At 35.4% G+C, this 14,028-nt stretch overlaps 1 protein-coding gene across 4 annotated transcripts in view; it reads left to right on the top strand.

Annotated features, from left to right (window-relative positions):
• Positions 1 to 14,028, top strand: part of DIAPH2 (diaphanous related formin 2) — an 824,692-nt gene that overhangs the window by 408,708 nt on the left and 401,956 nt on the right. For all 4 annotated transcript variants that reach the window (XM_057717321.1, XM_057717320.1, XM_057717322.1 and 1 more), the window contains one exon: positions 7,642 to 7,881. In XM_057717321.1, coding sequence (XP_057573304.1) covers positions 7,642 to 7,881 — 240 coding nt within the window. The remainder of the gene's footprint in view (positions 1 to 7,641; positions 7,882 to 14,028) is intronic.

The following is a 14,028-nucleotide window of genomic DNA, read 5'->3' as shown; positions in this document are numbered from 1 at the left end:
CCATATTTTTCAATTAAAAACATTCTAAAGCTATAATCTAAGAAAAAGATATTGAGATAGCCTTGTGCATTAGAACATTTATAATGAAAAGCAAAGATTATGCGATACTGCTGACAGCACATTTAATTTTTTTCTTTCTCTACATAAATATGTGAAGGTGGGAGGAGTGGATTTATGCCTATAGTTGGAAGTACAACTATAAAGTCGGTGTGCTTTTTAATTTTTTTAACCCCCCCGAAGAGCTTATGAGCTCTATTCAAGATAGCTTAACCAGGTGAAAAGGAAATTCTTAAAAGCTTTTTTTTTTTCTCCCACATATCATCAAAGGCAATTAGTTTGGATGGAAAATTGTAGCTCTTCTGTTCTATTAATATTAAATCATTATTCAGGTTTGCATATTCATTGGGAAAATTGCATTTTTCTTTATCTGCTTTCATTCAGAGTGTTCAGTGTTTTGATATGTAATGCCTTGATTGTTTCTATTTTCATTCCTTCTGTAAATATGAATGCTAGCTCTTACTTCTAGATGTGCATTCTTTTTATCTGAAAAAAAGCTGGTTTAATAATTTTGTGTGATCAAGTAAAAGAAACCTCGCCATGACTTGTTCTCAAGTCCATGTATTCAGATTCTTGTTCATTTCATCAACTTCTCATGATAATCCATTTTGTGACAAGATTGCTTATTTCCATCAGCTTTTGCAATAAAATGAGGTAAAATAAAACTACCTGAAAACTGAATATTCAGATTAAGTCTGTGGATGTCAATCAATTTTGCTATTGATTGCTTTTCATTAAATTTTTAAAAAAATCAAAAATTAACCCCTTTTCCTTCTCCATATATCAGTAATTCTTAAGATAACAGCATAGCATCACAGATGCTATGATGGCCGTTCTTGGCTTTAGACGGTTGTTTTCAGAAGGATGTTTTGAAATTCTCGCTCCAGTTCTTAGTGTAATTCTTCTGAGTTTCCAATGTCTCTTGGGGCCGACATTGCTGCCATATTCTGTTCTAGACTGAAGATGAGTAAATGTTTGTTGATGCATAATTTGCACATATCATTCTATTTGGAGAAAATATTCTTCTGAGACAGAGTCAGTTTTCAACACTGTTTTTCCAAAGCCTCATTTTACAGATTAACCATGGTTCTTCTCTCTCCTGACATCTAATATACAAACATTTACCATTGGCTCCATACAGCAGGTGTACCTGTATTGATGATTTTGTCCAGTCCAGGTACTAGGTGTACTACAGAAAGTATAGCAGTGAGCAGTAGAGAGCCTACTCTGGAGGGGGTTATGTCTAAAGATTTATTTAATAGAGAATCACAGATGTCCTTGCTTTATTTCCATATTTCTGGCAGAGTTTTGCTGTCATTGAGTCTGGATCTCACAACTTTTATAAGCACTTCTGCCTGCTGTCTGACTTAAATCCACTCTTCTTTACTGTCACTTCATTATCACCACCTTAATTATAGTCTCTCATACAAAATTATTCTGTATATTCAATGTATCAATACATTGGGTCCCAATAGTATTTACGTATTTGGGGGGAAAACACCTTGTGACTTGTTAGAAATATATGTGTTAATTCTAATGAATTTTTAACACTATATTTTGAAGACACTAGAAGATCAGTTATACTCACATATAATGGCAGTCGAAGGTGTGTTTCTCAGCAGTGCAAAATGAAAGATAACAGAAATCAGCTTAAAAGTGAGCCACACGTGACTGCAGGAGTGGCATGTGGCTACCTCTTCCTCCTTCACACATGATTGTTACACTTGGGTCTTTTTTCTTTCTCTGTGGATTCTCATGGTAGTTTGGCAGAACATCAATATTCACCAGCTGCATAGCTAGTGAAGTGTATAAAATTCAAATTATATAAACAAAACTGTGTCTAACTCTTTGGGGAAATAACCCACTTGTAGCTGCTCTCGCTAAAGCTGTCAGTGTACTTTTTTTTTTGTTAATATAGTGCAGATCAGGTAAAGAAATGATAACTGTTTGATGTGATTTGATAGACAGGTATCTTGTAACACAAATAAATTCCCTACATAATACAGCACCTTGGTCAGCATCCCACAGCACTTCAAGGAATGAATTATAAAACAAAGGATGCCCATCAACTAAAATGCTGCGAGGGACCACGAGGAAGAACAAACATACATTTCAGCCAAGTTTTTGTTATATTTCCTTATATCACTTAGATGCACTCATGCCTTTACAAGACATGAGCCTTTTAATAATTGTATCTGTGGCTGGGGATGTCGTTCAGTGCTGCCTGTGATTTCTAAGCTTAGTTATCCAAGACATTCTCTTACACACTCAAATCCTCCAATGTAGATTCAACTATTGTCTGTCATTCTACCCTGGTCTGATCATAGAAATTCACACTTCTGATTGCAGCAAATTCTATTAGTATGATCAAGCATACTGTTTTGTGGCTCCTCTTAAGAGATACATCCGTACAGTTTCACCTCCTCCGTAATTCTATTGATTTTTACGGTAACACATTTTCAATACTAGCATCTCTAATAGCGAATGTATATTATGCATTGAAACTGACTGAAGGGAGCACTGCACGGTATTTACAAAGTGTTAAATAGATAATGAGGGCCGTTCTTCACCAAGCTCTGGTAACACACATTCCTTAATTGTGGATGAGAGAAACTTCATCTCGGATTTGGTAGAACAGTCGGGGACCATGGTACCTTCATCTTAGGAATTTCTGAGCATGAGTGAAGAGGGTAATAACAGCAATAGCTACTGTTTTAGAGTGCTTCCATTGTGTCAGCTACCCTGACAGCAGTGTTACACATAGGAGCTCATTTAAGTCTTACTGCAACTTGCATGAATGACTTAAGGCATACACTTTACTGATGGGGAAATAAAGTCTCAGAAACATTCGGTAACTTGGATTAGATCATAACTATAAAGTAACAGAACTATCGTTCAAGTCCAGGTCTGTGTAACTCAGAAGTCCCTGTTTCTTCCACTACAGTTTACCTTATGGGTCTAGAGAATACAGAGAATGGTTTCTCTCCCTCTCTGAGGATTAAGGGAAAAATTCTCTCGAACCTACCCTTCAAAATAGTTATATGGAGCTCTGAATTCGGGCTGAGATTGAGCCTGGGTAGTATCATTGGAATGACCATTTGGTAGCTAATGACTTTACGTAGGCAGTAGGGTACCCTCCTCCTCCCCCACATCAGCCTACTGTGATAACTCTTCACACTGTGCATCTGCTTCCCAATCCAGCACTTTGCTGATATTGGAGTTTCTGTTTGTATGAATGAATACACCCATTCATTCATTCGTTTTACAAGGATTTTTTTATTTTTCAAATCACCTATGATATTTTTTACCTGCTCTGCACTATATTCTAGTGGGTAAATGAAGGAGGAAATTTTGCCAGATCAAAGGACAACTCTGATCCTTATAACAAACAACTTCTTCCCTGAATCAGGTTGACTGATGATAGATTATATCCAGTAACAACAGTTCAACAAAATTAATTCCCTAGCATTTCTGGTTTGACATCTTAGCTGAAGACATTATTTTGGGGACAGTAAAGCATTACCATCCGCTGTTAATTTTGTTCAATAGACAACCTGTCTGCCCTCCTTGGGAGAAGATCCGGAAAATGGTTAGTCAGCTAAGGAGTGCTTTTAAAATCAATCAGCAAACATTTGAATGTCTAATAAACGCAAGGACCCATGCTAGGTGCTACACAAGGTGCAGTCTTTGATTCTTCTCTCAATATACTCTCCTCATCAACAACCTGCCTCTCACAACATCTATTCCAATAACTCCCGAATCTGCCAACTCCGTTATTTATCTCATCCTAAACTCAAGGGCTGAATTTCCAAATGCTACCGGATATCATAACAATACCTAAAACTCAAAATGTCAAGAAAACAATATTATTTCCCTATTATAGAGGTGTCATTTTACTATTCATGTGAGGATTTGGAGGGGGGATGGCTGAAGGGATCACGGAACACATTTAAAAAGTCTATTTTAGTCATTCAACCTTGAAGTACATACATTTTTAAGCTCGGATGATGAGAATTGAAAATAAGAGCCAATTCTATGAAATTCTTCAGGTTAAAATATAGGCAAGGAATGGTATTAAATTCCATTGTGTTTACCACGATTTGAATATGACTCCAAGATTTGGAGTCTTAGTAATGGGAATCTAGTAGTGTCTTTGTTAGTAATAAAATACACTGGTGTCTGAGAGGGTGGTGAACCAAGTTCACTTAAATGCTAATAAAAATGTCTTGGTAACCTCCAAGTAATATTTTTCATTTGTGGATCCTGAACTATGTACTGCACCTTTCCACAACTCTAGAGGCAGAGACTAAAAAAGGAAGGAAATAATATATATGGATCATTTATTTGGCTCCTACTTAATTATCAAAACAAGACTGGTCGACAGGACTTTCCCCTACTTTACAAATGAGGAAACTGAAGCAGAGAAATTAGGTGGATTAGCTTCACACAGTCAAACGATGCAAAAGTTTGTAGATTCAGTCATTTGGTTGAATTTGCTACTGAGCTGGACCCTACCAGCCCCCCACTGCCTTAGTCCCTGATTAGCTTACTGGAGTATAGGCAGCACATCAGGGGAAGCAAATGCATCTGTCCGCATTCTCTGAAACAAAAAAAACCCCAGCAGTTAACTGCACCAAATGAGCATCTCCTCCTGCCTTCGTTAATGCCAACAACATGCTACCTCACAAAGGACTTTACACCTTGGAGCCATCTTTGACTTTCTCCTCCCATAACTGGTCATTTACTAAGTCCCATTGCTGCTTCTTTATTTCTGCTTCTTGTATCTATTGCTTCCTCTCCCTTCCTACTGTCAACATCCTAGGTCATTACCTGTTCCTAAGACCATTTGAAAACTTACTAATGGTATCCCTGCCCCTAATCTCTCCTTCAACCAATGATACATACTGCTCTCAGTATGACACAAGAGAAGGCGTGGTATAGTGGTCCAGTGTCTTGGGTTCTGTAGCCAGGATGCCTGAGTTCAGATCTCCAGATCTTCAACAGTTTGACTCTGTGCAAGTTACTTAGTGTTTTTGTGCCTTACTTTCCTCATCTTTAGAATGAGACTAATGCTGGTAACCTTTTCTTAGGATTGTTTTGAGAATCAAATCCTCATATATGTATATAAGACATCTGTAGAAAATTGTCTGGCATGAAGTACTCAATAAATGTTAATCGCCGTTGTTATTGGTATTATAATTATTAAAGTACACTTTGGGTCACATTATTTCGATTGGAGCTGGTATTGGGAAAAAAGATCAAATCAAATCTGTGCTCTTTGGGTTTGTGGGCTAAGGATTGAAATACAAAGCCCAGAAAGGATACAAATATGAATGAAAACAAGTGGTATTAGAACTGAAGCAAGAGTGAAAAAAAGCTCTGTAAGCCTAGGGTTTTTATTCCTTGTGGATCTCAGACCAAGGCTACCCTGGTGAGCAGGGTTCCTACAAGTCCTATAGAGCATTGCAAGGACAGGTATATGGTGACTAGCACCTGGTCACAGTAGTTCTATAGCTTTTTTAACCATCAGCGAGTCTGAAAAGCTACTACTTCCTAAACATATAAATTGATAGAAAACTTGTTTCTGTGCTAATGACAGCCAGTTAACAGTGAATAGAAGGGAGAAATTAAGTGGGAAAGGATTTGGAGACAGTGGTAGAGGCATAAATGAAAGCAGAAAAGACATAGAAACTTCGAGAGATTCCCACACAGACATACACGTGGAGATTTGCACATTCGTGGAGCCGTAGACTTTGATGTGGTTACCTTCCAATTTTATGGCCTTTACATGGACTCTTAAGGTACTTTGATCCAAATTCTGCCCCTAGGTATATACCTCATGTATTCCTAGCCTATAAACCGTTTCTCACACCATTCTTTCTCTCTACAACTTCCTTTTGGTCCCCGTTTGTGTTTGCTTGCTCGCTTTCTCTATGGCTCTACTTATTTAATTTTTATCTACTTATCCATTTGTATCCCCTCAACTGTGAGCCCTTCATTAAACATTGTAGTCATAGAGTTTAAAATCTTCTCTTCTTTCAGTGAACATCTCCAGCACTCAATTTCTGTTGACCGATTTAGAATCATGGGCTGGTTTTATTGCTAGCTCTAGTTTTCAAGTGATTGTGTTATGAGTTTTAAGGTATATTGGACACTTTTTGTGAGTAGGTGGTGTGTCTTATACTTACCATGAGAGTACTGAAGAAACAGTAGGATGCTTTGAGTATTACCCTGATCGTATTTTAAAAAGCTATTATATTGATAAGTGATATGACCTATGTAAGTACAGTAACAGGTGGATATTCCCAGCATACTTTTATGATCTGCCTTTAAAAAGCATGAAAGCATATGGGGGATTGGCAGATAGCACAGGTTAATATTTGGAGAGGCAGACACCCATGGTTAATGTGAAAATTCACTTCAAACAATTAAAATGATAGGTTCTGCTCTGCTTTTGTGTTAGAGCAGATGGAGTCTATTCAACAGCTTGTTTTGCTGCTTTTGAGGGTACTTTGTGGTTTAAGGACTCTTGTTTATGTTGTCAAATTCCTTTCATGTCATCTACAGATATCTCGTGCCTACTCTGTGCCTGGCATTTGTATCAAAAAAAAAACTAAGCTATATGTGTAAAAAAAAGAAATGTAATTAGGAGTGTTAATAATTTCATTGTGTATGTGCTTATGTTCTTATGTGTCTACCCTCCCCCCACCTCTCTCCCAGAATTCATTTGGTGAATAAAAACTAGTTAAATGACTTGGGCTTACGGGAAATTAAAGACTAAAAGAAATTATGATCGTAGGAGCTATACCAAAGGGAATAGAGAATGTGCACCGATACTATGAAACAAGTAATTAAAACCTAAGTTGAACTGTTTTGAAGAAAACCAATATAGAATTCTTGAATAATGTACTTAAAAGTAAGTTCATGTGATTTTACCATAACTTAATTATTTAACATCAGCATTCTGTCAAGTAGGTGAAATTCTTTAGAGCATATATAAATATTTAATATATTTTATTAATAGAAATCGTAAGTTTAAGATTATTAAATGCTTAATCAGAGCTAGTCTTCTGGTTTCAAACAGCGTAGTAATAGGTAATTTTTTTTAGAAAATGTGGTTCCACTTACGTTTTCTGTCATCATGTACGTTTTTTATATGTGGCCCCACTATTCACTCAACTCAGTGTCATGTTTGTACATTTTCGTAGTTCGCCTCGGAGACAGATTTTTGGCAATTGCAGTGCTATTGATGACTAATGATTATGCAATTAGCGTATAGCAACTGTTTAGCTTCAATAATATTTTCTTAATGCAGTAAGAATGATTTCATTTATTCCTTTAAAACTAAACAGCTATTTTTTAAATTTTGAAAAAGTGTTGCTTTGAAATGTCTAAAACAAAGTAGAATAATATTTGTTAAAACCCAGCGAGAATTCATTTTATTCAGAAATTTTACAGTATTGTCTATAAGATGATCCCCACTAGAGAGAAAAATAACGGGCTTTATATATATATATATATATATATATATATATATATATATATATATATATATTTTCTTAACCAGCATTCCTTATCTTGCAGATGAGCTCAGTGAAAATGTTGCGGCCTCGTCTCAATAGCATTCTTTTCAAGCTCACGTTTGAAGAACACGTAAACAACATCAAACCAAGCATCATAGCGGTAACTCTGGCCTGTGAAGAACTGAAGAAAAGTGAGAACTTTAACAGACTTTTAGAGTTAGTTCTTTTGGTTGGAAACTACATGAACTCAGGCTCAAGAAATGCCCAGTCTTTGGGTTTTAAGATCAACTTTCTCTGTAAGGTAAGATAACATTTTATAATGCCAACTTATGACAATAATCTCACCTATGAGATGGGTTCCTTTAAACAGCAATAGTACGTAAGCCAAAAATGTATGCTTTCAAAGGATGAATTTTATGGCATGTGAATTATATCTCAAAACACAAATGATTTCTAAAAACCTTACTGTAGTAAAACCTCAAAGACTGCAAATTTTTTTGTAGTGCAGTTCTCACCTCTTGCTGATCAAATCTTTCGGAGTTTTTAGATCCAAAAAAGAATTACAAAGTAGATGCAATGTTGTATTTCAGTCCCTTCAAACTTATTTTATGTCTCTCCGAAAAGTATTTGAGGAGCTAAATTCAGTGAGGTAATAGCCAGAAATTTCTTTCTGAACATGCTTTCCTTATTCTCCTTTAAGAAAATAGTACTCTTTATTGTTGAATAGTGTTGCATTATTAAACTTATACTAAGTATTTAGTGCATTAACTAAAAGTTTTAAAAAATCAAGTGATAATTGTTTATTGTTTCGATTAAGCCATTTCCTGGTATTATTTTTGAGGTTTTATTTCTTGTGAAAAGTAAACAAAGAAACAGACAAGTGCAAAAGTGATGGTATATGTCCATTTCTAGGTTAGCGCAAACCACCTTATTCAAGGGAAAGATCTGTCTGTTACACAAAGAAAACTGAACAGACTCTGAGGGGAAGGCCTGTAAGAAAGCTGGAGACAAAAATAAATCTGAAAACAAGCAATCTATCTTTGACATCTCACCATTCTTTCACTTTTTTTTTCTTTCACATCTGAAAACATTACAGAACTTTGGTTAGTTCTTGAAGTGTATTATTATAAGGATCCCCAATCTAGGAATGGATGTAAATTTCTTTTCTATTCATGGATTAAATAGATGTGCATTACATATACATGGACTAGCATTTTAATATGTATCAAAAATGATTTGCTCCTGGTAATTTTCACCCAGACAGACAGAATAATATTTGTAGATAATAGGATGCATAATGGAATTATATCTGTTTACTCCTGATTTATTTTGAGGGGTATAAAGAATGAAAGCAAGGAAGATAGGGAAGATGGTCTGGCATGCTAGACTTTTGTCAAAAAAATATTTTTAGTCCCTCTTCTTGTGATATTAGGGGACGTGAAATTATTTGATAATACCAAGGAGAAGAAGGCAATGCTTATAATAGATTAGAATAACTCACACCCCGATTTGTAGGATAAACTATATATTTAAGACTTTTTCATTTTATTGCACATTATATACCCAATACTATTAAAAGCATCTCTTATCAAGATGCTGCTTGTTTAGAGTATATACTATAGGCACAGTGAGTGAATCTTAAAGTGTTCTTGGTTGGTGATCACAAAAATATTGTAAATTAAAAGAAAATATTGGAAATTTGTATTGTTACCTGTTTCACATTTAATTCATATAAAAAAGACATTTAAAACAAACTATCCCAATTTGCATAAATATGTACCTTTTTAAAGTGTCTTAATTTCACACTATTCAAGTTAATTACATGAACTGTAATTTTTTTTTGAGGCAAGGATGAATAAGTCATTTATACGTAGGAACAAAAGATTATATTAATCTCACCAAAGGACTGTACAGTTGCATCTTATATTTTGGAGAGAGGCTTCTTCCTGTCATCTACCTGTCAAATAAAAGTTCTTCCACACAGCGCTGGTCTGACATCTATCACTAGAGGTATGCTCAAAGGATTCAGCACAAAGATTTTTGCCAGCTTCAAATAAAATAAAAAATAATCTTGTGGGAAATACTAGCATGTAGTAATAGATGTTCTAAAAAGAAAGAAGTGAATGTTTAAAAATCTTCCACCCTCTCCCACTTTTCAGTAGGATCTTTATCTTCAGGGAAATACTTGTCATTAAGAAAGAAAAATATCATATACATGTATGATATTCTCACAATATCTAGGATTAAAAGGAAGCTCCTGAAATACAAAGGATTGTGAGTATATGTAAATTTCTAAAAATGACAGAAATTAACTGAAGTACATAGAAATAGTTAGCTAGCTTAGGTTTATAATCTGTTTGAAACTGAGTTAACCACTGACATATGATTAGCTAGAATTGCTAAATTCCAATTGTATTATAAAAGATTACTTGGTTGATTTTTCTTAGCGCCTTTTTTTTTCCTTAAAAGAATAGCAGAGGGAACTTTCTTTGGAGGGCACTGATTATACTTTTAAAATGATACCGTTTACCTAATTAAATTATTCTAATGATAATTTCTTTTCTCGGTGAATTTAAAACAGTAATCTACCACTTTTCACAAAGAAGCTGTAGATCATGTTAAAATATTCACCTAGTTAAAAAGAAACCATAACATAAGCAGTTAAACTTATCACATGTTTCTTGTAGTAAAGTAATATTAAAAATTCAGATGGTCACAATTGACTCCTATATTTGGGAAGAAAAGGAAAACAGACGGGTTAAGTTAAATGTCAAATATCACTAAAGGGTATCATTACTATAAGTACTACCATCACCACAAAGTGCTTTGTTAATTTGCAGCAGTGTATTATCACTTTGTGAGTCACCAATCCAGGGTGTTGAACTGTAATAAAAGTCATTTCTATGCAGATGAGTTTCCAGTGTTAACTTGGCCCCTGCTTGCCTGTTGGTTATTAAAATTCTAACCAATAGCAATGTTATACTTCAGGGTCATTTGTTGTTTATGCTTTCAGTGTATAATAACATATAATCTACATAAGAAGAAAACATTTAAAAATACTTAGCACTCGCTAAGCACTAAGTTTTGTGAGTATATCAGATAAGGATCTTTGTTTGCAAGCAACAGAAAATGACTCTGCCTGATTTAAGCAAAAAGTGGAATTTATAGGGAGGAGCTCAGCCAGAATCTGAGGAAAGACTGAAGAACTTGGCCCTTAAAAGAGCAGCAACTATGGCAGCTTTGAGAATGCAGAGAGCAGGAATGAATGGAAAATCTTTCCTGGGAGTTGCCTCTGGGGTGTATTCATTTTCTTCCTCCTTTCCCTGTGTTTGATTCAAATTGTAATTAGAAAGAGAGACCAACTGGCCTGGTGTAGATTATCAGAATACCCCTTGTCCAAGTGGGGGCAAAGAACCTTGATTGACAGTTCTACCAAGACTACCTGTAGTGGATGATTGGTCATGCCCTAAGGAGGCCATTACCAAGGATGAGGATACCAAAGGTTAGGGGCAGGTGAAGGGATAAAAGCCAGGCTGGAACAAAGGCAAAACAAAACAGATGATTGGTATACCAGAGGGATACAAACGTTACAGAAGACACACAGAAAGCTCAAGGAGCTTGTGATTCAGTTGAGTAGCCAGGAAATATACATAAAGGGTATTATGTAATGTCACAATATACTTCTATCAATGAATATGAAAATTAATGCCATTGAGATTACTTTCAGATTAGCAGAACTTCAGAGGAGGGAGGAATTTTTGGTGATGGGGTGAGGGTGAGTGGTACTCATAAATTAGAACAGAAGGATCTTGAAGGATAGGTATAATTACGTTATATGAAGGGAAGAAACCATAATCTTACAAGATGGGAGAACACTGGGCTTAGAACTTACATTTTAGCTTCCATTTTGCCAATCACTAGCTAAATTTTCATGGCCAAGTCACTTACTGTCTCCAAACCTGTTTCCTTAGCTAAACATGAGGAAATACGCAGTGACCCTTGTTTATTTTCATAGGGTTGTTTTCATGGTCAAATACAATGATCTTTGTCACAGTACTTTGAAAAAATGTAATGTTAAAAAATGGTAGTAGTTCTTTTTAATGATGGTATACGGCTAGGAATAAGCATGATGTGTTTGAAGATGACTTAGAAAACTACACTGCCTGAAATACTGGGTATATGTTGCAAACAAATAACATTGGTAGGCAGGTTGTGAGAAGATTTTGAGTAATTTGTATACTAGGTTCAATATCTTGCCTCCATGACTTTTTTTTTCGAAAATCACTCACAGCCCATTTTATAACTTATGAAGGCCAAAAACCTTTGTTTTTCTGCCTTGAGTTACTGTCTCCTTCCCCCATACTGCGACTTTCTAGTTATTCTAGTGGGACAGAGAGACATAACAAATTATGATATGGTATGATGATGTGTTTCTGTAGAGATGTGAAATATGTCATACAAAGAACCTGAAGAAGACATTTAGTTTTACTGTGGAGAAAATTTTAGATATCTAACTTTAATTTGGGTTTCTAAAATAATGTAATTGTGCTACTTTTTTCTAAGATTCAGCATTTATGTAAACTATATACAACATAATGGCCTTATTTCCTAGAGGTCATCACATGGTATTAGTGACAGAATATTACAGATTATCTCCCCAAGCATACAAAAGAAAGCATCTATCTCCCCTACAGAAGTTGTAAGATGGAAAGTGAATTAGGTTCAGTTTCAGTATGAAATATAATGTACCAGAAAATGTGATTTGTAAGAAAATGACTACTGTCTATGGAAGCAAAATTTAGAAATTTGTAATTCAAAAGAAGATCTATAAAAGATCTAAGAAAAAAGAAACACCTAACACAATCCACGTGATTTCTCTATCTAAACTTAGAACCTTAACATTAGAAAGTATCTGGTCTAGCCCCTTCAGTCCACAGATGAGAAAGCTGACCCTTAGAGAAGTGAAATACTTTGGTTGGTGTATTGGGCAGCTTGTGCTACAATAAAAGAATACTGCAGGCGGGGTGGCTTAAACAACAGAAATTTATTTTCTCACAGTTTTGGAGATTGGAAGTTCAAGATCAAGATGCTAGCCTGGTTGGTATATGGTGAGGGTTCTCTTTCTGAATTGCAGACAGCCGCCTTCTTAGTAGGTAACAGTCAGGTTCATAAAGCTGGATATAGCAACCAACTGTCTTGGTTTGTCCAGGACTAAGGGCTTTCCTGGGATTCAGGAGTTTCACTACTAAAATTGGGACAGTCCCAGGCAAACTGAGACAGTTGATCACTTTAGTTATGAAACTAGAGGTAGAGTCTTGACCTCCTGATTACACTTTATTTCTTTGTCTTACCCTTTTTTTTTTTAAAAGCATGTAACTGGAACAGCTTGCCATTCCCATGTTTATAATGTGCTTTGCTACTCTTCTTCATCTAGTGTTTACCCTTTAGCTCTTCTTCTCTGGTTACCACTACACGTTGTGAGGATAATTATTATAGGAGTGTTCACACTTTACTGTAATTATTTTCTCTCTCTTTCTCTCTAAAGATTCAGAACTCATGGAGGGTAGTTATTTTATTCTGCATTTTATCCCCAGTGTCTATTGTATAGGAGGCCCTCAATAAATTATTATTGAATGAAAGGTAGGCAATTTGATTAAATAAAAAGATTTGTCATGAGTGTTCAGCATAAGTATTAGCTATCAATATAAAACCAAAAATTCACCCTCAGATATAGGTTAATAAAGAAATACGGGACTGTTAACTTAAAACCAAAGATACTGTTGAAAATAACCACTGTAGAATATACTGAAAGGCACCCTAGCAAAGATCAATAAATCCTGTTCAGTAGTCTATACATTTGGTTGCCTGTGTTTTTAGTTTAGATACATCCCTTGTGATTCAGAGAGGTTTATTATTATTAACACCATTTTACAAATTAGAAAACTAAAGCCCAGTGAGGTTATGTAATTTTTTTCAAGATCAAAAAGCTCCAAATTTGGGCTTAAATCTAGGTGTTCTGTGTCCAAAACCTTGGAACACACTGCCTCTCACTGTATTGTAACAGAACGTTTAGTTATATGCAGCTCATTTCAAGCAAGCATTACAGAACGAACTCTGCCCCTTACAGAGTACTGAAAATGGGGGAAATCACATGTGGATTTTCTAGACTCTCCAGTAGCTTGTAAAATGAGGAATCTCTCTTTTTTATTATTCAAATTGAAATAGAAGTCATTGTAGGAATATTAATAGAAAGTTTGTCTTCCCCTAACAGATTTTAATGTATCCAGGTAGTAGAACCTATATATTTGTAATAAAATAGCACCTGATAATCTGAATAATTATAGAGCGATCACTTGCTTTGTATGTATAGGCTCTCAGACCATATCAGTTTCACGTAAGCAGGGTTCACTGCTCTTCTCAATACGTATTTTCTACAAATGAATATCTG

Source organism: Hippopotamus amphibius, chromosome X, assembly GCF_030028045.1.
Source record: "Hippopotamus amphibius kiboko isolate mHipAmp2 chromosome X, mHipAmp2.hap2, whole genome shotgun sequence".
Taxonomy (NCBI): Eukaryota; Metazoa; Chordata; class Mammalia; order Artiodactyla; family Hippopotamidae; genus Hippopotamus; species Hippopotamus amphibius.
The sequence above is the reverse complement of the archived record's forward strand: the minus strand, read 5'-3'. Positions and strand labels throughout refer to the sequence as shown.